This window comes from Protomyctophum bolini, assembly GCF_963924005.1.
Source record: "Protomyctophum bolini genome assembly, chromosome: 10".
Lineage (NCBI taxonomy): Eukaryota > Metazoa > Chordata > Actinopteri > Myctophiformes > Myctophidae > Protomyctophum > Protomyctophum bolini.
Window position 1 is genome coordinate 16,090,189 of NC_137871.1, and position 24,263 is coordinate 16,114,451.

Sequence of the window (24,263 nt, forward strand, 5' to 3'; positions counted from 1 at the left end):
CATTAATCTGTGTGTATATTTGTATATAATTATGTTACGGGTTATGATGATTTATTTCTTTTAAATCTTTTTTTTTTTTTTTTTTTCCCTCTTCAGCGTCCGACCAGCTGGCATTAAAGGCAGCGGAGAATGGTGAGTATGTGGTTTATGCATGAGGTTGATGATCTGTGTATTCTTTGTTGTGTGGCTATGCACATATAGCCTGGAAACCAGGCGAATCTGCCAGAGTGAAATCATAGGTCTGTGTAATGTCATCACAAAACCAGGGTACCATCAGTCAACTGGCCTGAATTATAACCGAGGCCGGATTTCCAGACTCAAGTATGCTGTGTCTTACCCCCATTTCTTTAGCTGTTATAGTACGTCGTTACATGATGTCATTTTCCATTGTCTCCCTCAGTGAGTTTCTACGCGTCCATCTTTGGCACACTGCAGCTGGTGTGCCTGGTGACCTGTCCTCTGATTGGTTACATCATGGACTGGAGGATGAAGGAGTGCAAGGTGGAGAAGAGTCACACCTCAGACATAGACACCATGTAAGAGGAGATTGATATATTAACCACATATGTCCCTTTTCTGGGCATGTCATAATAGGTGAAAATAGGCAAACAGTCGGTTGAAATCATGGAACGCTCTCCTCCACCAAACCCATGCCACAAATGGTCAAAAAGTAACATGAACACAGTGTCAACGGGTTATTGTTTGGGGCTCATTTGGACTAATGTCTATGTTTCACTTAAGCAGCATGTAACATTGCCATATTAAGCCAATTTGGACCACATAGCAAGCAACATCGTCACACTACTCCCACTAGTGTTCTTCCTTGTGACTGGATCTTCTAAAACAAAGCAACAATATAAAGAGAAGTTGCGTTTGGAAGTGATCCAGACCAGCAAACTGGTTCTCAACATCTGGTCCAGTGACCCATGTCCTTGGGGGGGTTCCAACTAGAGTCTCCAGCTAAATGATCGATACGTACTAGTAACCAAATGGACCCTTACATGTCTGTAACTCTGAGAATGTACAAATGGAACTCTTTTGTACACTCTCAGACTTAAATTAAAAACTGGGGATTTTACTGTGTAGATTAATGTTATCAGAGCTTAAAAAGTAGTATGCAATGGGGGTCTGGGGCCTAACTGTTTAAACACCCGTGTGAAGTGAGGGGCGCTCTTATCATCGTACATCATCCATTCATTGTCAATGGGAATTTTGTGTAGGACAAAAAAATCCGATTTGCTCGTCTACATATGACATAACTTCTCCATTCATTGTCAATGGCATTTGATGTTCGTGTTAGGACAAAAATCTACACTATAGCTGAATATAGGCCCTCAAATAAATATCACTTGGTAGCCAATCACACTGGCTACCAATAGACTCCAGAATTGTTTTTAAAATTGTATTAATTACTTATAAATCCCTCTTTGGGCTGGGTCCATTATCTAATTTAACATTTGTCAAGTTGGTCACGGGGCCAAAAGCGGTTGACAGAAACTGGTCGACATGTTCTGTTGCCCCAACAGCGGCAGAAACAAGGCCTTTTAACCAGGCTACTTGCACACACTACAACTCGCTTACAATTCGCAAACCTGGCAACACTGCCGTCTCTTACCAGCCCCGCCCCCACACTAGCTTGACAATGTCATCTCGCGCAGCACAGAATCTGATCTCGCGCAGGACATTGATGAGAGACAGAAGGAACAGGAGAAATTATACGATCGCTATTTCGCTTATTCCATCTAAATCTCTTTATTTACAAAATAAATGACTCGACGATTCCCTTAGTTACATCAACATTGTTCATTGTCATTAATCGGATTGTGCCAACATATCACCCTTACACCGATCACTTTGCCTATTTTCGCCACACAGCCAACTGCCCCCCCCCCCCCCCCCCCCCCCACACACACACACACACACACACACACACCAACATGCGATTCATTAAATAACTATTTCTCCGCACGCGCGCACACAACATTATTCACGTGAAGCCCAGTGGCGGAACAACATTGGGCCGGACCGGGGGGTGAGACAGCACGACCGGGCCTCACCGAACCCCCCCCCCCCCCAACGGGGAAAAAAACCATTTACGCTAACAGTTGCTGCTAATTTGAGCAGGCGTGCATGAACGAGAGAGGAGTTATGTGTGTGAGGAGCTGATCACAGTCACAGATAGAGAGGGAAAGTGTTATATTTTGCCTATTATTTCTGCTATATATTATTGATCGCGTCTGTGTCTGTGACATTGCGCAGCAGTGCACACACACGAGAGAGAGAGAGAGAGAGAGAGAGAGAGAGAGACGTCGAGAGAGAGAGGTGCTGCGTGCTAAAAAAAAAAATAGGCTACTACTCATCTTCGTGTTCTGTTTCACCTTATTGCTGAGTGATCGCACACAGGGAAAAGCAACAAGGGGTTTAGAATCAAAACAGTCCGTTGTGGAGAAAAGGAAGTCCACACATATGCACTCCTATAAATCCTCACACAGAGTGATTAGCCTACTAATGAGTGACAGGTGATGCCACTTTTGTAGCCCTGGCTGGACAGCTTACAGCGACTCTCTCTCGCCAGCGCAGTACATTCTCATCAGACAGACATGACATTTTGTTAAAGTGTAGGCTATTATAGGCTATATAACCTCTGTATCAGTGTTGTTTTTGGCAGGCATTTTTTAGATTTAGTCAGTCTTAGTCTTTTGGAAAAATGCTTAATTAGTCTTAGTCAGTCTTAGTCATTTGGAAAAATGCTTAATTAGTCTTAGTCAGTCTTAGTCATTTCTATCCTTGATAGTTTTAGTCGACGGAAACTCCTAAGGGTTTTAGTCAGTTTTAGTCATTTTAGTAAAAGGTTTTAGTCCAGTTTGTCAATTTTTTTAAAATGTCTTTAAATAAAATGTCTATAGCGTACAGGTATTAATTAGAGCTGGGACTCAATTTAAAAAAAATCTAATTAATCAGAGGCTTTGTAGTTAATTAATCTCGATTAATCGCATTTTAATCGCATATCATTATTTTACCCAAGAACTGTGAGAGCCATTTTTTTATGGATTTTGGTATACTAGTGAATCAATGAATAGTGAATACATAAGTTTAAGCAATAAAACCTTGTTTTTGTAGTAATAATATCTCAAAATTAATAATTTATATAGAGCTTTTTTGAGTACCGAAAAATGCTTTACAATTACAAGGGGGACATGATAAATCAAAAACAACTTTATTAAAGGAAAAACACTAAGTAAATAAAAATAAATATCTGGGGAAAGTAATATTGAAGGTTTTGGATGGTGGGGGCATGTCTCTGAGAGTTTTGGGGTATGCATTCCACAGGGTTGGTGGGGGGGGTTTCAATTGGTGCAGCAAATATGTGACATGAGTTGACCATAAGAAAACACCTCTGTGTTTCTTCCGTGGACATACAGTAACAGCCATAGCAGATTTTACATTTTATTTGGCCATAACCGTTTAGTTAGAAACCATGTCATCTGGTCGGGTACTTGAACTGCTACTGGGAGTTGGAATAACATTAACTCTGATCCATAGTGTTAGAAGGAGGAAAGTAGGCTTTCACATCTTTTTTTATGTTAAAAACGAGGCCGCGGGTGTGAGTGAGGGGAAAGGATCAAATTAAGTACCATAGAACTCCTGAGTCCTAACTACGCTATCGACCAGAGCTACTGTTGTTGATTGACGTTAGCTTCCAGGCTAGGCTAGGTGCAACATGTTTCGCATTGAGCCGATACTGGAGGCTTGACGAGGCGCGGTGACATGTGAATTCTTTGTTGAATAATTGCACACAACTGTGCTGTATGCAGCTGTAATCCACGCTATCATCGGATAGCATTTTAAATCCTATTTCCAATCCACGGGGACAAGCAAAGTGATCTGCAGCGGCGTGGCTTTCCCCAGTCTGGTGATGTTATTGTCTGAATGGGACCTTTGGGACGGTGTGTGTGTGTGTGTGTGTGTGTGTGTGTGCGTGCATGCAGATGGGCGTGACCAACAAGGAAAGGAGAGGAGGATAGAGGCGAGAGCAGTGATATTATTGGCGAACATTTTCATGCATTTAAAACTTTGTTCGTCAATCCACTAACACGTTCGTCTAACCTCGTCTTGTCAGCGATAACACAAACACGTCTCGTCATCGTCATCGCGTCAAACAGAGCTTATTAGCTCGTCAGCGTCAGTCTTGTCCCGAATTATTTGAGTGTCTTTAGTTTTAGTCCGTCTTAGTCCTGGAAAAAGGGGCGTTGACGTCGTCATTTACGTTATCGTCAGTCCTGACGAAAACAACACTGCTCTGTATCTGGTTAATTCTAAACTGCAGCAGCAGAAAAAAACCAAATAGCGATGTGCTGAGTGAGTGCACGGGCCGCAGCAGCATGGGTCGCGCAGCTCGCGCTGCCACAAACTTCTCTTTACATCAGAGAAAAAAAGAAAAAGAAGAAAGCGACCGGCGACTTCTTCAGAAGCAAGAGGAGTTAGTTAGTTACTTGCGGGAGCCTATGCGGGACTCGCGGGGGCCCGCTGGTTTTATCAGTCGTGAGTGACTGTGTAAAAAATCGTCCATCGATCATCTGACAGCCCGGGCCCCCAGGAGGTCCGGCCCGGGGTGTGACCACCCCCCCTACCCCCCCCGGTAGCTCCGCCGCTGGTGAAGCCTACAGGGAATTACCGACGGAATGTATATATATACACACACACACACACACACACACACACACACACACACACACACACACACACACACACACACACACACACACACACACACACACACACACGCTTAGAATTTATAGATGCGCGATTACATAACAGCTGTGCGTCATTACAGCCACACACGTCTCTAACTTGCGGTCACAGTAACGCCGTGCATTATGTGCTTGCGTGCGCATTTCCCAAATCTCAGTCATTTATCCACACATCGCTCTGTGTGTGTGTGTGTGTGTGTGTGTGTGTGTGTGTGTGTATCACTACATTAGTTGCCTGTTCTAAACTAAACTACACTTTATGAAATCATTGTTGCAGCCTACACACATATATTCTGGCCCATTCAGAACACATTTCCCAAATCTCTGATTTATCCACACATCGCTCTCTGTGTGTGTGTGTGTGTGTGTGTGTGTGTGTGTGTGTCGCGTCGCCCTCCACCTGCAATTGCGAGTGTGCGCTGTGTGCAGGGCACACTACTGAGTTTAAAAACACAGCTGAAACATGAAGTGGACTCTGTCAACTCCTGAAAATTCCTTCTTCCCATATTGCGCTGCAACGACACTGGGATGAGCCCGGCGAAGCCGGGCGAAATTCTAGTATTTAACAGTTACTCCACCCCAAGGTAGACAACTTGGCTCTTCAGATAAAGGCCTTCTTATAATCCCTGCTACCAAGATGAGAACAAAAGGTGATCGAGCCTTCTCAACGATAGCACCTACTCTCTGGAACGAGTTACCTCTTAACTTAAAAAATGCAGAGTCAGTCGACACTTTTAAAAAGCTGCTAAAAACACACTTAATAAATAAATATAAGTAAATATTTTGGTCTACTATAGTGATTATCTTTATTTTTAGTTGAGTCTTGTTCTGCCTGTAGCCTATATATCATGTATTGTTTTTCTGTTGCTTTGTTTCTTATTGCTGTTTTGCTGTCGACTGTTTTCTTGTTTTATTTTATAATTTTACTTTGTACAGCACCTTGTAACGGTTGTTTTAAAAGGCGCTCTATAAATAAAATTACCTTACCACTTATTTAGGAGAGAGGGATAACATTACATTGCTGTCTACCTGCCCTCAGAGAGCCCACCAAACCCATGAGAGACTGTCTGATCCAGAAGCTGACCAATGCCATAAGGGCCTTCACCCTGACCAACATGCTGCTGCTGGTCTTTGGAATCTGCTGTCTCATAGACAACCTGCCACTACAGGTACACTACACACACAAAGTATTTGTGCACAGAATGCGCAGCAAGAGTGGAAGCGGAAATTCCATTGGCATAGGGAGGGGAAATTGACAGCATACCCCTCTGCCGTTTGTGTTCAAAACATGGGTTAACAATTAATTAGATCTAATACATATTACAGGTTGTACAAAGTGTTATGTCGACCCCATACATCGGTATATTGAAGCAATAAGGTACAAAGGTTTGCACTCTAACCTCAAGGCCAAAAGAGAGACCATCATTAAAGTATACAAATAACAGAAAAGTCTCGCACTGACAGAAGGAAGTTGAGGCAATTTGGATGCAAAAAATATAATTTTGTTTAATTGCAAAAGTTAAAAGGGTGACGTAGTGAAAAAAGACCATCACATACAACCCATACAATAAACAAACATGTTCATCAATGTCATGTTCAGGTCTACTTTTACTATTGTTCTGTATTGTTGTTCCTCTAGTAAGATGACTTGTAAATAATATTGTTATTTAAGAGTGATGTGACATGGGCTACATTCAGTGTTGATGATGGTCTGAGTACCAAAACGTCCGTTCCTATTTTTTTTTAATTATATATGCATATCCAAAGAGCTGCAACGTCCTTCTGTCAGTGTGAAAGCCTCTTCTGTTATTTGTAGTTATATTGGACACCATTTTGGTTTACACACCGTGTTTCCAAACAGACTACATATTCTCAATCCCAGGTTGTAATTGGCCATATTCAGACCGCAGCCATCTTGCCAGCAAGTTGCTACCTACGTGATACTTCCCATAGACAGCCCATTCATTCAAACAGAAATGTCCTATCTAATTATATTAAACAACGTCAAAATCACCAACATTGCAGCTGTAGGGAAAGCTTGAATTTCTGTAAAGTATGTTTCATAAAAATCCACCGTAGACATTTTATGAGCTACTTCCTGTCAACAAATTCCTTGCATGTAAGTGTTGGAGTTTGGAAGTGCTTGTTGAATATCACTCAACGGCCCATGCGTACCACCTGTTTTGAATATGCACATAATGCAGGAGGCAGCAGGAGGTTGCTTTACTGATAACGAGTGCTTCCATACTCAGATACTGAATTAGCTCATAACGTGTCTACGGTGGATTTTTATTTAACAAAAACTTTACAGATTGAAAGAGGATAATTCAAGCTTTCCCTACAGCTGGACTTTTCTGTTTGGATGAATGGGCTGTCTATGGGAAGTATCACCTAGGTATCACCTTGGGGCTGTCTATGGGAAGTATCACCTTGCTGGCAAGATGGCTGCGGTCTGAATATGGCCAATACGGTGCAGAGTATAGTGCAACATCTGGCAGAACATCGGACGGCTGACATGACAGGGTATCCTTGTTATTAGAAGGCATGCCTAAGCAAGGCGCTAGCCGGGGGAGTGTCCTCGTCAAGCCATCTGATGTCCACTTCTGCTGACTCAGCACCGTTTAAATTGCATACCTATAGAGCGGCGCAGTCCCTCCCCCTTTCAGAACAACGAACGGCCCAGGAAATGAAAACGCAATGCATTTCCCCATAGGCAGTTTTTATTTAATTTATTTAAAGACCTTTTAAGCGTCGTACAAAGCCAACTCTTGTCGTGACAAATCATGACAACACACACAATATTTCGGGCCAAACAAAGAATTAGAAAGTAGAAAAAAACGGCAGGTTACAACACTTTCTTTGTTGTTTTTCTTCTTTGTAATTATTTGTTTGGTTGGTTCGTGTGTTGTCATGATTTGTCACGACAAGAGTTGGCTTCGTACGACGCTTAAAAGGTCTTTAAATAAATTAAATAAAAACTGCCTATGGGGAAATGCATTGCGTTTTCATTTCCTGGGCCGTTCGTTGTTCTGAAAGGGGGAGGGACTGCGCCGCTCTATACAGTACACACATCCTCGTCAACATAAATTGATGCATCAGGCCTTCCTGTTGCATCAACCGTCAGACTTTCTGGGAGATGTTGCCCTACTTGTCACTGCAGTGCCACCTGGGTGTGAGAATGCATTGAAATGGAGAACAAAGGGTGTCCCGTAAAGGTATAAATGACTATCACAACCCACAAAAGGCAGGAATATTTAAAAAATCTTTGGCCCTGATAAAGAAATGTTTTTTGTTGAAGTGTCCGGCCAAACCAGAGGACTTAACCCCAGACTCCTATGGTGGTGGGCAGGACATTTACTCCAGTGCCATCTGGACATGCAACCGTTAACTCCTTTAAAAACATGTTATGCAAAAACTATCCCTTTGGAGAAAGGAATGGTGATTAGGAACATTTTGCACTTATCCTCCGTATACAGAATCAATCAGTACAAGACCCTTTGATTAATTTCTTAATTTTTACCTCACTGTTAGGTTCTGACATTCATCCTCCACACCATGGTTAGAGGCTTCATCCACTCCTGCTGCGGAGGGCTATATGCTGCTGTGTGAGTACTGCACTGTTGAACTACTTGTAGGGTCATACTTTCACTGGCAATGGTCTTTATTTTTTTTAATGTTTTTTTGCGGCTTTCGCCTTTTTATTTTAATTTTTTTATGGAGGGACAGACAGACAGACAGTAAAGGCCGTCGGGATCGGGAGACGAACCCGCGGCACACGGACCATTGAGCCATGGCCCAGGCCGGCAATGGTCTTTATTAAAGGTGTGAATGCTGAGTTCTGCTGAGGGCATGTTTCCATAATTCCATGCTTTTCAAGCAAAAAAAGTCTGAACCAGCCTTTACTTCACCAATCCCATAAGTGTATATAGCTAGACAATTCAAAACAAGTCCCTAATTTAAGTGGCCATAATTGTCTCCATGGGGAGAGAGTATGTTTTGCACTCTGTCCGACTGTCCGTCCAGGTGTGCGTCCGTCCGTCTGTTACCAGGTAATCTCCGGCACCGTTAACCCGGTCGGTGCCAAATTTTGCACACACTCCCTGGATGCCAACGATGAACCTCTTCCCCAAATCTTCCAAAACGGCCTGTTATAGCGCCACCAGGAGGCCGACTTTTGATATTACTCCTCCAGATTCTGTCCAAAAATCCCGCAAATCATTACACACTATCTCTATAGTCATGTGTTCAAGACGGATCTGTCTGATATTTCATATTCCATCCTAATTGGCTAACATTGGCTTTCAAAGTTTGCAGGATTGGCCCGTTTTGAACAAAAAGCCTCAAATCATGAACACAGCGTGCAATTTACGTGAAATCTTTCACAGACTTTCCTACTAGGCTGAGGAATATATCCCACTTTGGCCTGTTAAAGCGCCACCAACAGGTGGATTTTTGCAAAACACATTTTTGGAACAAAATGCCTCAAATCACCATCCAAGGCGTAAGAAGAAATGGCACCCTTAATATTATAGCGCCACCAGGAGGCCACAACCTGACCTGCCCTGGTGGAGACTTGTACCCCGAGGGGCACTTTTTCTAGTTGTAGAAAACCCCACCACTCTCCGGCTGAGTGGGGTGGAACCGGAGCTGATCACCTCATTCCTCCTCTAGTGGTGGGTGGGGCTATACTGATTACTAGTTGGGCACACCTGTGGCTGGCCTATAAAGGCCCAGGTGTAACCCTCAGAGAGCTGTACGCAGCCCAGCCGTCCCCAGTGCACCTACCATCGCCTCCCCACCCAGTAAGTAGCTCTCCACCAGGCATCCCACCGTCTCCAGTCCCCCGAAAGGCTCCACCCCCTTGGTCAGCCTCCAGACCTCCATCGGAGATGGCCCTACCGGCGTCGGTGGGCTGCTGTGTAGCTCAACCCTCCTGGTCACCCACCAACCCCCTCCCCAAACAGATACAGGCAACAGAGTGGCTCCACCCCTCAGGCCAACCACCAGACTTGTTACACGTTTCCGCCCCGCTGGGGGTTGTGTGCCTCCCATGGGGCGGCTAAGGACAGACATTGCCTTCCCCGGGTGTAGCCAGCAACGAATGAACACTGGGTACAGTGGCACTTTGTTTTAGTATCAAATAATGATTTGATGGGGTGGCTGTACGAAATCCCCTCACTCTCTAGCTGAGAGTGGGGTGGAGTGGGAGTTGATCACTTCATTCCTCCTCTAGTGGTAGGCCCTATACTAATTACTAGTTAGGCACACCTGCGGCTGGCCTATAATAAAATGTTTGTGAGGTTACCACCTGGGCCTATATTATAGGCCCAGGTGGTAACCTCACAAACATTTTGCCCTCTATCAGAGAAGTAGTAACAATCACTAAACACCAGTAATAAATCATAAAGATCATGGAACAAACAATCATATAACATTACAGGGATGCATCGAATAAATAACGTTACAGGATCTCAGTGCAAGAGAAGTTACAGTTTAAACAGAGAAGAGACTTACTTATATTAACGCATCAAGGTGGACAGAATCAGGTTTCTACCTCTTCACCCATTCAACATTTCTATACCAAATGAGACCAAATGTTTTCTCTGAGGGTTACACCTGGGCCTTTATAGGTCAGCCACAGGTGTGCCCAACTAGTAATCAGTATAGCCCCACCCACCACTAGAGGAGGAATGAGGTGATCAGCTCCGGTTCCACCCCATGACCCCACTCTCAGCCGGAGAGTGGTGGGGTTTTCTACACTAGTTGAACCTGTGTTACAGTATAAAATGACAAACTTCCCCTTTGTTGCTTTATGGACAGAAATCTACAACTAGAGGCTCTATAATGTTGTTGTGGGGCGGTTGTGTATTTATTGTTGTTTGTTCTTTGTAAATAAAGCAACTTCCCACATTTATAGACAATCTTATATACAGTGTGATAGCCTATACCTATTACAGTCTCTTCCATTCCGTACACTGTATATTTGAGAAATAACAGCGTTCCCCTGTCCCTGTCTGTGTTGTGCAGCTATCCTTCCAACCACTTTGGCACTCTGACAGGACTTCAGTCCATGATCAGTGCTGTGTTTGCTCTGCTGCAGCAGCCCCTCTTCATCGCTATGGTTGGACCGCTGAATGGAGACCCCTACTGGGTGAGGACTTCTACAACATTGTACAGACACAACAGCCCTAAATAATATTAGCTTTTCGACAGAGAGAGATGCACACTTGCCAGCAGTTCTTCAGTATTCATTTTTTGCCAGCTTGATGGTTTAGTGTAAAGCTTGTTCACTTATGTGACCTAATCATATAATACTACTGCATCAAATTGAATACCCATTAGTACTGTATCTTACCGTCATTCTGGTAACAAGGATGCTGATTTATCTTAGTGTAATTATTGATATATTTTTAATGACTCTACTCCAATTTAAACACACACACACACACACACACACACACACACACACACACACACACACACACATGCATACAGTGAGTGGCAAAGTGAGTTTATCATTGTTTAATGCCATCAGATAGGACTTTTCTGTTTGGATATGTGGTCCAGAAAGTAGTTTCTTGCCACTCAGTAGGCGTTCCCGCAAAACTTCCGGGTATGATGATGATGTCTAACAATTGATGTCTCTCTCATCCAATCATCCTTCAGATCAACCTGGGCCTGCTCATTTTCTCATTGACTGGCTTCATGTTGCCGGGCTACCTGTTCTACCACCGCAGATACCTGATGAGGGTCAAGCTGGCCAGAGACAAGGAGGCCCATGACAAGCAGGCCCTCAACCACACAGAGACCAATGGCTACAAGCAACACAGCAATGGCCACAGTGTTGTAGAAGCTTAGAACCTTATCACAGAACAAAAGATTGGGGGAATTGTAACATTTATATTTTGTACATGCCTGCAAAACCAGCTCCAGCAATCTAGCATCAACCTATATTGAGTCCCAACTTTAAACTATAGTTTTAAAATGAGTTATTGAGGGTAGATGCAAATTCTAAAACGGTTAGTCCCAGTACTTGTTACCGTCACGTGGCTGGTTACCGGCACGTGACCGATAATCCACACCTTCAATCACTTTGTATCATCCTGCAGCCTTGTAGCTGTACTGCCTTACACACGCTGGCCGTGCGGGCGTGTAAGCACCACCCGCACTCATATGACTGAATGTGTGGCCCCAGGCAGCCCCGTTAAGACATCAAGCGCTATTCTCCCGTCACATAGTCTACTTGCTGAGCAAAACAAGGAAGTGTGTGGCTCGCTCTGGTGGCGCAAAGCGTAGCTACTTTTGTGAATTTTATAGTTTTATGAGGTTAATATTGCTATATGTTTGTAACCGTTTTAGAAAAGCAATAAGCCACTCGAGGCCCCAGCTTACCAGGTATTTTACAATGGCTGAGAGGGTAGAAGACCCTCCGCTGCGCGTCGGGTCTACCTACAGTATGCCTCCCAGCCATTGTAAAATACCTGGTAACCTGAGACCTCTCGTGGCTTATTGCGTTATTCTTCAATCAGTGAATGTCCAGTGGAGTGATAGGGAGGTTGTCACTTGTTGCCGTTTTAGCAGTTTTTCTCAAAGAGTCATGTTAATGTGAGAAAAAGCCATTGATTTCACTAAGTGCCCACATGTGAGGCCACATGCACAGGTCTCTGTGTCCAGTCACACATTTTACAGTACTTGAAAGACTCTGGATTATATTGTGTATTACAATCAATGCTGACTGACACCAAAGAACAAACACAGATATTCACATTTTATGCTTTAGCCATATTTCAGCATATTTTCAACATAAAATACGGTAATAAATAGAGCTATTTTTACTGTAGTCCTACCCAAATGTATAAGAATCACAGTCATTAATTACATGAGTAAAGCAGTTATTACCACCACAAAGGACTGCAAATAGCAAGCTTCTAGTATGTAAGTATAAACATGCTGTCAATGTGTTTTCAGAAACCAGGTTATTTCCTCAAGCTACAACAAACTTCTGGAAATGCTGACTTCTTCAGACATGCACACTGACCATATTCACACAGTGATCATTTTGATCTTGCGTCATAGATGGGGAAAGCCCACACTGCCCCTATTATGAAGCAATAGCAAAATGGCTGCCTTATCAATATGGTAAATACATGTACAGGTACATGCAGATAATTGCTTGTACAGACACAATATCTACCTCTTATTCCCTTTTTGAATATCTCTGCAATAAATTGTGGCATCAGTAATTGTATATTAGGAAACACTAAACTTCAAATCCTCAGATATCTTGGGCCGAGATATTTTGTGCGCATCAGTGTTACATTTTTTCAGAGGTGGAGTTCTTTGTGCTTGCATTTCTGCAATTTTTATAAATAGAAACAAAATAGTAATTACATTTTACAAGGACATATTTTAAAGACTGAATTGACACACACACGTCCATGTTTTCTAACACTTTTTACTGCTTTATGCACAAAAATGAAATAGTATGTGTATGAAATATGTATTTAAGTGTATTTTTGTACTTTATAACTGCATTAGTGTTCAAAAGGGAAATGTTTGTGTATTACCATGTGTTTTTTTGTTTTGTTTTTTCATAGTTGTATAGGCCTGAATACTCATACAGGTGTTTTTGGTTATTCTTGTTGATTACACCTCTATTCAAGTTTGGAACAGGGCAGAACTCATTTTCACAGAAACCTATGGTCTATGTGAGAATGATAACAAGGTAAACCGGTCTGCACTTCAAGATCCAACAAAACTAACAATGTGTGAGGGAGCAACTTAGATTTTTAACCAGCAGAGCCCTATGAGGCTATGAAGTATGAATCTAGAGTAATTAAACACCTGAATGAGCGTTCAGGGCTTTTAATGATTTTACAGTGTATACTTGCTTCTGCCTTTTCTTTTTTTTCCTGCCTTCCGTCTTCATCTTGTACAGATTTTTGAGAAAAGAAAAATCAATTTTGTTTTTGTAAATAGAGCTTACATCTTTCTCCAGTATTCTATTGCATATTGTTAGTTTTGCAAATCTATCACCGCCAACAGTTAGAAGACACATTTTCTAAATTTCTACTGTGCTGGCTAGAGCTTTCTCTATGCATATACAATGTCGAGTCATTGCTAATGTTGAGCAGACAGGTAAATGTATATCTGAGCTCAGTACGTTAGCTGCTGCCGTCTTGACTTTGTTGCAATAGAACCAAATGTAGAGAAGCAATCACTGCCAAACTTCTCTCCTGGTAAACCAAAGCAATGTTTAGGAGCTGAGCAAGCCATATGAAAAACTATCTTGGTTGTTAAGTTTTCCAGTAGACTACAGCACTTTTCATCAGGGGAAGGTAGCTAATGTCATCACATGCAGTGGATTGCATCTAATCATATCTGTTTACCCACGGTTTCAAAGCTTTGCTGTGTTTGTAGCCATTACGTCCACATGGACAACTAAATCTTGCTTGTAAAACTAAATAAATGTAGAATCAATTATTTTGTTGTTGCTCAACATCGCCACTAATGTGTACGTTTCTCTTTATTAACTTTGAAGGACGCACGTCTGTGGACATGAAGTCAAACAGGAATTTGAAGGAAACATGATGGTAACCAAAATTTATTGGAATTATCATTATGGTCAAAGGATATATCACAACAAAATGGAAAGGGGACATACACACCAATTCATTCACCTGTAACACGTTACATACTGTACATTACTGGCATTCTGCCATATACACTGTTCTGTAACATTTCATTCTGTCATGCTCAGCCCACGTCCAATGAGGTACCGCTCGTTTGTCTCACACATACCATACGATCGTGAATTCAACCTGCCTCTCACGATGGCAATAATATAACAACCACACACATTCTCTCAATAATACAAATTCTCTGAAACGCGCACACACACAGCTTCTGGTATGTTTTCTGCAGTAAAACACACCTCATTCAGAAACACATGCACTCACATATTTGTACATACAAACTGTCTATCTTAGGCTGTTGCTGTTGGGCTGTGAGCCAGTCAGGCCTGGATGATCTGGACTGTGACGGTTCTGGAATAAAGATGACAAACATCAGGTCTTAAATCCTTTGTACAGCAAAAATAGATAAAAACAAGTGCATACTCATATTTCTATTGCTTCCTGGAGCACACTGGAGAATTTTCATGAGAAAAGATATACAGTGCCGTTTAGATTTTTGGTTTGAATGCCAGCATCAGAGTTTTGTACTGTTCGGGTGGCGACCAGGAGCCAATGGAGGCAGCGGAGAAGGGGGGAGACATGTGAGAATTTTGGCTGGTTGAAGACCAGTAAGGAGGGAGTTACAATAGCCACATTTTGATCTGACCAGTGGTGTCATACTCGTGGAACGCAGTACCACACCATGGTACCAGTACATTTTTTGACGTGCACACACAGGGACGGAACTGAACGGTGCATGTGCGTGCACGGCTGCATGCTAGAACGCGTCCCCCTAGATTCAAGAGAAGACGCACCTAATAAAACTTGCGTCACCAGACTTTCCAAGACGCACCAAGTACCCAGTGGTCTAGGTTTACCCCCTATTTTCACGCTGTGTCAAGTACCGTGCCGAATCAAATGGCTACTACTTTGCATAACAGGACAGCTTTAACTGTTTACCTGAGCGCACGTAGCCGATAAGCATGCACACTTACAGCAGTAGGCTATGGCTCCAGTAGCTACTGCTGCTGTGAGGTGTTCTGCACACAAGAATGCCTCCTACTCCATCAAAAGAACAGATTCATTCGTCCAAAGCAAACTTTTTAGTTTCGGTTAAGGAGCATACTACATAGCCAAACGGTTAAGGAGAATACTACATGGACACAATGCTCTGATCAGTGAGTCCCTTCAATTCCCGGGTGAGCAGGACCATCTGCTGAATGTCCTGGTTCTCCTACTCTCTCAACTATCACTATGCAAAGGCAACAAAAATGCCCCAAAATATTATAAAAGAATGTGCAGGATCCTTGTAAACAAATCAAAAGATGTGGGTCCTCCTAACCAAGATGCTCTAACATCGTGGTGTTCGACCTACGGTAAGTATGTTCAATGACTCCGAAACAGGGTGAACCCAATATGTTCTCTTTATTTAGTTTTTAAGCACAGAAGTTCACAATTGCTGCTCAGTGAACTTGATTACATTTTTATACAAGTGGCACAAAGAGGAATCAAAATATTTAATAATAATTTTAAAATGACAATATTTTGCTTACGGCTTTGAGTGCATGGTTTCTGTGTGCAACATACGCACTTCTTATAACCATACTGCATTTTACGTGTGTTCTTCAAGGGAGCCATCATTATGAAATATACGTCGTTATAAAACACACATTGTTTTACTTAAGTCTATAATTATTGTACTTCTGCACACTTTTTTTAAATTGTGGTCTTTATTACTTGCTGTTCTTACTCTCTCTGTACCTGTACCTGGACCTGCTGCTGTCGTTACTGTTGTGTTGATTCATTTCCCCTCTGGGATTTTAACTAAAATGCTTCTAATTCACCTACAGCCCGAATAAGAGGACTGGGGTCTTGCTATATTCTGATATCAGAAGTAAAAGACCGCCTTCAGCTGTACTACTGACAGACAGACTGCCTTCAGCTGTACTACTGACAGACAGACTGCCTTCAGCTGTACTACTGACAGACAGACTGCCTTCAGCTGTACTACTGACAGACAGACTGCCTTCAGCTGTACTACTGACAGACAGAACATCTTACCTTCTTCTTCTTCTTGTCCTTCTTTTTCTTCTTACGATCAGGATCATCATCCCTCTTTTTCTTCTTCTTCTTGGGGTCAGAGTCTGATGGGGTCTCTGTGTTGAAAAACAAGTGTCAGTCAGTGGTGTGGAGAAAAGTATGTACAGTACTTAGTACGTAAATACGTATGTATGTCTGAGCGTGCATAGATGTTGTACCTTGAGGTATGGGGTCTTGCGGTCGATGGTGTTTATGTTTGTGTTTGCTCTTTTTCTTTGGAGGCTGGATGTGCATCAATCTGTATTGTTCTGGAAGCTGGAACAAACAAATGTGTGCACACAAACACACACAAATTTAAAATGCAGAAGATGACATAGGAGACCAAATTTACAGTAGGCATGGTGGATGAGCCAAGAACAACAACAGTGTTTTGTTTTACACTGTAGTATAACATGTATAAGCAAGTGTTTATGTTTCTATCCATACCGGTCCAGTGTGCAGTCTGAAGCCTGTGAGTAGTGCCCCGGTCAGAGGGTTAAAGGAGTTCCCACACACCGGAGGTTTCTCAATCAGCGACTGCAAAGAGCTGCCGTCCTGGCCACCGGGACAGTCAATCATACCTACATCACAGAAGAATGGGAACATAAATACAGATGAAGAAGGAGGGAGAGAAAGGGGATATGGATCAGGAGTAGAGGGGTATTACTGCACCACCAAGCACAAGTTGGCAAGCAGGTGAATATAGGCTTCTCATGCTGTACAGAAATAAAGAGAACTTCAAGGAAAGCCTGTGGTCATCTATCCCCTGCTATTGAGCCTGTTACATAGACCAATCAGATTACAACACAGCTCAGTGGGGACTATTCTATTCTACACTGCTGTATCAATCACAGCACATCTTAACCTGCTAAGCTCACACTGATCAGATCATTGATGTCTCGTTCAGAAACTGAACTGAAACTGAACCAAGGGTGTGTTCATAAATACTTTTTCAATTGGCTCTGGTTCAATCATTATTAGGCGTTAGTATAATTTAGTATAGGGAACGATGGAAGCAGAATGATATGCAAAGCTTCCTTGAATGAGATTGATTGCCAATCAAACAGGTAACAGCACAACTGCATTTAGGGCTGTGAACACACGATCTGAACATGGCAGTCTTGTAGGTAAAATCTCGAAAACTGTGCATACAACGCCTTTAACACTACCATTCTTACCGGTTCAAAATGTCTGTGTTGTGGGAAAGGACTGGAAAGGTCAGGGGTGAATGGCATGATATCAGGATGTGAGTATGACCCACCTGGTAATTCCGGGAGGAAATTGCTGAGCTTCTCCTTCACCTTCTTGCCACAGAATTTGTTGTAGGCATGTTCCAGGTTATAATGAGTGATGAGGTTGGTGTTGCCCGTTAGTTCATTGCCCACTAGAAAACAAACGTACATATGATATTTACAGTGAGTCCCTCAATTCAATGCCAAACCTCCTAACATTTTGTCTTGGGAGGACGAGGGTCATTACAAATATCTATTAGCGGTTACTAAAATGTGTCGTGGTAAAATAGAGGGAAGTGTAACTATTATAATTATTCCTATACGATATTAAATCACATCCTTCCTAGCCCTGAAACATTTTAGTACGAGTGTCATGTGAACCATGGCTACATCCTTCCTTGATATTGCATTGACAAATTAAATTAAGCTATGGTATCTTAAGTTATATTATATATTTATCATATATTATGATATTTGCTTATTTTGTTATTGTCCTTAATAAGAGCCTTAAAGACAACTAGACCCATCTGAAACCTTACTGTTCACTGTAGCCCCAGGACGTCACAGATGGGGCTAGTTATAGCCAGAAACATAGAGTAAGAGTTACGAGTCGACAACTCCGTTCACTTCATGGGGCTCTTCTACATAGACTTCTATATAATGTGGACATATAGAATGGGGACAACCGAAAGTTTACGGAATGGATTGGAGTCTATGGGCTCGCGCGAGTACATGAACCACGTGACCAGGCTTGTTTTCTGCCCCCTCAATGTCGTAATCTTGTTTTACTCTATGGCTCTGGTTATAGCCTTGGATCAAGATGATCAATATCATATAATCATAGATGTATTTTTATCAATTTTGATTTTTGACGTTTGCATATATAAAGATAAAAACACATCTCATCTACGACGATAGTCTTGAGCCAAGGCTAGGCTAGTTACGATCGTTCACACAGGATAATAGCTTCCTTCTTGGTAACTTTATCTTTCAGGATCTCTCTCTCTCTCTCACTAACTCACACACACACGCGAAACCCGTCAGCTTTAAGTATTAAATCATCCTTTCACTGTTTGTTTTTTTTCCATTATTTCAGTACGATATAACCCAGGACAAATAATGTCGTAAACGTAAAGCATGCAAATGGTAAACAACATAACAGTATACCTGGGAGCTCCCGTAATAAATAGAATGGCTCATTCATGGCTCCTGGTTTCCGTAGAGCAGGCCCTTCATCCCCGAGCTGTGGTGGCATTTGCGCCGCCATGGGGACTTGGTTTTGCGGCAGAGGAGGGGGTTGTTTTCCTGGTCCAAATCCCAGAGACGATGAGACGGGCGGTCCCTGAGCTTCATTTTGCCCAAAAAGAGTTGAAAACATTTCCGTCATGTCTATCACAAATAATACATCTAAATTGAAAAATAAACGGGGTTCCTTAAGTTTGTACGTGTACGCTTTAAGTTCAATATGTATTAAATACACACGATACAACCACCAACCAACCCCCTGTCTTCACTTCTTTGTGGTTGTTTTTCTTCTCCTGGGTTACCGTAAAGACTGGTGTAATATCGAACGCCAATTCTAATCTAGTATCTACTTCCTGTTTTGGGTTGCTAACTTGCTCCTGGGAAATTGGAACTAAAAGCTCCAATCCAAAAATTGCAGTGGGTTCTGAGCATAGAGTTATTAGGTTCTGAGGAAGTTTCAGCTCAGTACACGTTATGTACAAAATAACCGTTAAAAACAGCAACAGATGCTCATTAGGTTAGAAATTGCATTGCAATATCCATTATCTGTGTATGCAGACAACAAAGGTGGCTGTTAAAAACACGCATTCAATTTTCAATAAATACGCTTTTAATAGCATTTGGTCATACTCATACATTGATACATATAACAGTTACATAACAAGTCTTATGTAAATAACCTTGAGATTATTCGTTGTTTTATTCTTTTGACAGATCTGATTAAGTACGGCTAAATGCAAAAGGTTTGAAAAACAGTTAAATGAAAATAAGAATACACTTGCAGTTATGTCTTGCTTCTTCCTTGTGACTTCAATCATCCAATCCATCAAACACCAGTCAAGTTGTAATGGGTGCAACTCATACCAAAAATGCATGTTACTTATGAACAGGCTCCACTTAAGTGAAATTCCAATCGTTTAAAAGTTGTTAACAAGAAGCATTTTTACACATTTCTGAACTTTGTTTATTGTCATGTAAATGCATTTTTGAAAATAAAAAACAGCAAATCAAATAGTACATACAGTATATACAGTAGTAGCCTAAAAGAAAACAAGCTAACAACAAAAATCCAAACCATAATAATGTACAGATCCACTGTCTGTCCCTCAATTGATGAGAGCTCGACGTGTATTCACTTCACTAACTTTTATGGATCTCTGATGTCAAGTACAAACAACAACGAACACAGATCCTATATTCCTATCCTAGCATTTTTCCTAAGAAAATGTCCCGTTTCTTCCTCAGGTGCATCATTCAATGTCATGTGTAATGCCTACACAGCTTTTAGAAATTGTCGAAACATCATTTTCACTAGGTTTTATAATAAATATGTGGATGCTCAACTTTGATAAGGATGGAATCACTTCATAGTAACAATCACACCCGTGAAGTGAGGGGCGCTCTTATCGTACATCATGACGTACAATAGACATTGCCGACTTGCTCACTATGACGTAAAATTCTCCATTCATTGTCAATGGGAATTTAATGTTAGAGTAGGACGAAAATAGCCGATTTGCTCAGACACTAGCGCCCCTCAAAAATCCTTATAAGTATATTATGCACTTTTATTAACTGAAGCTAAGATTCCAGAGTGTCTCCCCTGAGACTGTGAGGTGTGGGTTCAATCAATACCAAGACACAAGAAGGAAATTGCGATATTTCACCAACATCCACTTCCTGTTTCAGCACAGTTTTAAAACCGTTTTTTCACCATCTGCAGTGATTGAACAGAACGCAGATGTTCTGGCCTCATTTCTTTTTTTTTTGTAAACTTTATTTTTACATTTCTTCATTTCTACATTTTGACTTTTGCATTAGACGCATGTACGCAAGAAAACACACAAAACACACAGACATATACAACCCCCCCCCCCTCCCCCCTAGGCCAAAACAAAAAACAAAGTGGTGGGACAAAGCAGCGGACAATCATAGATCAAAAAGAGTCAAGACAGGGACAGTCCGGATTACAGTTCACTGAAATGAAAAGTCCTCAACAATCTGGCCTCATTTCTGATGTTGTGCTGTGCCGCGGCTACAATATTTACACTTCTGAAGAGAAATAAAGTTTCAGTCCATCGCAGCACGGAAAAGGAAGCCGACTGCTGCTGCTTGTAGGACCGCGATGTCACCAGAAATGTGTCGCCAAAACTGTCTCCAAGAGGAATGTAGGGGTGGAATTCTCTCAAATGTAATAATAGATGTCCAGAGGGTGTACTTGTACGTCAATTCTGCCTCACGCTAGAAGTAGATAGGCTCCTGCCCTATGAGCCTCATGGCTCGGCAAAGCGTACATGAGGATCACACATCAAAGGTATCACCGTGACAAAGAGAAGAGTTCAGCATTTCAATTTCACTGACTGACGCCTAAAAATGGGAGAAAGAACAGTCTATTGGTAACCTTTTTAATTCACTTAGGACACAATCCATTTAAATTGGTCTTACTTAATTTACTTTACTAGGGTGGGCAGGGAATTGAGTGAAACCTTTTTGAAAATGAAATTGGCAAATGATTTTACATTATTTGAAATTAATCGTTCAAATACAAGAATAATATATATTTACTTTGAATCATGTTAAGTACGGTCCTATATTTACCTTCCACTCATCCACAGCTGTTGCAATGTGTTGTGATGTCTGAGTGATGTGGTCCCTGCCAGCCTGTACTCTTTCTGCCAAAGCAGCATTTTGTCCTTGAATATCTTTTAACTCTCTGAGCAGGTAGGCATGCTGCTTTTTGTAATAGGGCATAACAAAGCAGCACAGATCCTGATCGGGCATCCCGCTGGGACGCCTAAGAGAACAGAGGGACAAGTACATGTTTAATAAGGGATTAGTAAACAACAACCGTTTAATATCGATATAAAAGGCCACCTCTTGAGCCGGCGGGGGCAGAACAGCGCTCAGCGGGCCAATGGAGACCCAATTGGTCTCCGGTTCCAACTCCGATGTTGTGGATTTTCCCCCTGGACCCCCCTGGGGTTTAAGAGGTTAAGACGTGTCTACAAGTCTCAGCCATCCTGCGGTTTTATTTGATAGGACGTGTGGACACGTCCTGGGCATCATAAGTGTTACATCTGAGAGTGTACAAAAGGGTTCCATTTTTCGCAGAGTTACAGACATGTAAGGGTACATTTGGTTACTATATCATTTAGCTGGAGACTCCTTGGAACGCCCGCAAATGGATGTCGGAATGGATATTGAGAACCAGTGTGCTGGTCATAGGAATAGCCATCTAGGATCAAAATTAAACTAAGAGCCTTATGTCCGTCTAACAGTAGAATATCTGTATGATGAAACTATGTGTATACACTATAACTATACAATGTGTGTACTGTAGCGCCCAGGATTACATTAGATAATTGACACTGGGTGAAAAAATGGGTTGCAAAATGGTGGAATAAAAAATATATACAATGCTATGTCTACAAAATATGTTATCTAAATTACATATTTTAGCCTTTGCATACGCCTGCAAGGTCGTTGAGGCTAGGGCAAGCTGCGGTAAGTTCTACGGGCTATGGTGGAGTCTGAAGGTGAGTTTTCAGGAATATTATTATGTGAACAAAGCACTTGTTGAGAAAGCACAAAATTGTGTTAGACAATGGAGATGAGGTTGTATATGTAAACTTACCATGCAGACTCTTTATTGTCCTTGGCTGCCAGCTCCAGTTTGTCTAGCTCCTCTAGTTTACACTTTAAGTCTCCCTCGTCAATCAGGATGTTAATTTCCCCCTTCAATGTTGGTAGTAGTATACAGATACAACAGCTTTAATATAAACACGAGGCTACCTAAATTAATTTGCGCACACACACAATATTTTATAAGACAATTTAAAAATGCACAAGGTAGGCTACAGTCAGGCATTTTGGTCCAAAAGGATCACACCAAAGAACCTTGCGGTTCGAGTCCCATCTGCACTAACAATAATCTAAAACAACAATGATTGAACACACACCTGTATAGTGCTCTGCAATTCCTCAGTGAAATGCTTGTGAATCTTCTCCATCAGAGGTTTATCCTTGTTGAATGGTTCAAATGAGTGGGCAAATCTGTGAAAACTGTCAGTGACAGTAGAAAAGAAAGTCAACATCAGCATAGGCACTGGGCAGTAAGCTGCTGCTTCCTCAATGTGGATAAACCAATGCAATTAAATTACGGTAGATACATAAAAATTGTAATCACAATTAATAGCAATATAATAGTAACAAACTTTAGCCCAATAGCCCCAGTCATTCTGTAGCTCCGAGAGCGTAGGGAGAGGGCACATATGGGGCTATATAAACTTTAGCCCTAGAACGGCTCTTAATTGAAGTCTTGTTGTTACATACAGTATGTACAGTATTTACGAAGTATAATTAAATTATCACAGGCATTCTAGGTCTATATAAACTTGTACTTGTGCGTGACACACGCACACACACACACACACACACACACACACACACACACACACACACACAGTCTAGCCCCCGTTTGGAACGGACCTCACCTCGAAAAGCTAATGGCGGAGCCGCGGAGGGTGAGGTTTCAAACGGGGCTATGACGCTATGTATGTAGTCTAAAAATAAATAATAGCCTAAACGTCTCACCTAGCATCGCCAATGAACCTATGCAGGGCCTTCTCTATCACTTTGTTGAAGATCGTCAGTCTGTCACCCCGATGATGCACTGCGTCCTTGTTGTCAGACTGCTTGCCTTTCCCAGCAGCATCCGACATTTGAGACGCACCCTCGGCCGTGGCTTCACTGACATGCTGCTCATTGGCGTCTTCTGCATTCGCTGAAGTCCGTGGGCGTTTATTCGCCATTTCCCCAGTTTCTTCCATGTCCATGGACTTGACCAAAACAACACGACTCTGTTTACGTTTTACACTACCCGCCAAATGTACTAGTATACTTCCTCTTCTTTGTCTCGTCTTCTGTGGTGTTGTTGGCGGTTGACGAACGACGTACAGGCGCATTATCGCCACCAACTGGACTGCAGTGTGGAACAGGAGATTATGCAAAGGGTTAGCTCAGCTCTGGTCCAAAAGTACAAAGAAGTAACGATACTCATGCTCAAATTCTCAAAACTCAACAAAAACAAAGTTTTCAATTGTATATAAATCTTTTGAAAATAGCCGATCTACAAGCTCACAATTCGTCGCAAAAGGCCGAAATGTTAATGACAATACTATAGGCTAATTTATTCAATTATCCCTCCCATTCTGAGGGCACATATGGGGCTAGGCGTAGTGGTGTTTAACTGAAATATGTGATTCACTGATTCCTGATCCTGA

General features: G+C 42.0%; 3 protein-coding genes across 3 annotated transcripts in view; 1 reads left to right on the forward strand and 2 right to left on the reverse strand.

Annotated features, from left to right (window-relative positions):
- Positions 1–14,258, forward strand: part of slc43a1a (solute carrier family 43 member 1a) — a 36,021-nt gene extending 21,763 nt beyond the window's left edge. The window contains 6 exon segments of the mRNA XM_080774700.1: positions 97–132; positions 401–536; positions 5,791–5,920; positions 8,283–8,356; positions 10,779–10,902; positions 11,418–14,258. Of these exon segments, the coding sequence (XP_080630826.1) occupies positions 97–132; positions 401–536; positions 5,791–5,920; positions 8,283–8,356; positions 10,779–10,902; positions 11,418–11,609 (692 nt within the window). The 3' untranslated portion in view covers positions 11,610–14,258.
- An 84-nt stretch (positions 14,259–14,342) lies between these two features.
- On the reverse strand, positions 14,343–19,264 carry med19a (mediator complex subunit 19a). The gene is made up of 6 exons (XM_080774701.1): positions 18,904–19,264; positions 17,766–17,888; positions 16,952–17,085; positions 16,684–16,780; positions 16,487–16,581; positions 14,343–14,797 (listed from the first exon to the last, which is right to left on the reverse strand). The coding sequence occupies exons 1-6, from the start codon at positions 19,121–19,123 to the stop codon at positions 14,732–14,734; spliced, it is 735 nt and encodes a 244-aa protein (XP_080630827.1). The 5' UTR covers positions 19,124–19,264; the 3' UTR covers positions 14,343–14,731.
- A 1,605-nt stretch (positions 19,265–20,869) lies between these two features.
- Positions 20,870–23,942, reverse strand: pmf1 (polyamine modulated factor 1). Its single transcript, XM_080773573.1, has 5 exons — positions 23,575–23,942; positions 22,941–23,043; positions 22,616–22,716; positions 21,580–21,775; positions 20,870–21,348 (listed from the first exon to the last, which is right to left on the reverse strand). Exons 1-5 carry the CDS (start codon positions 23,814–23,816, stop codon positions 21,283–21,285), a joined length of 708 nt encoding a protein of 235 aa, XP_080629699.1. The 5' UTR covers positions 23,817–23,942; the 3' UTR covers positions 20,870–21,282.
- Between the last annotated feature and the right edge of the window lie 321 nt (positions 23,943–24,263).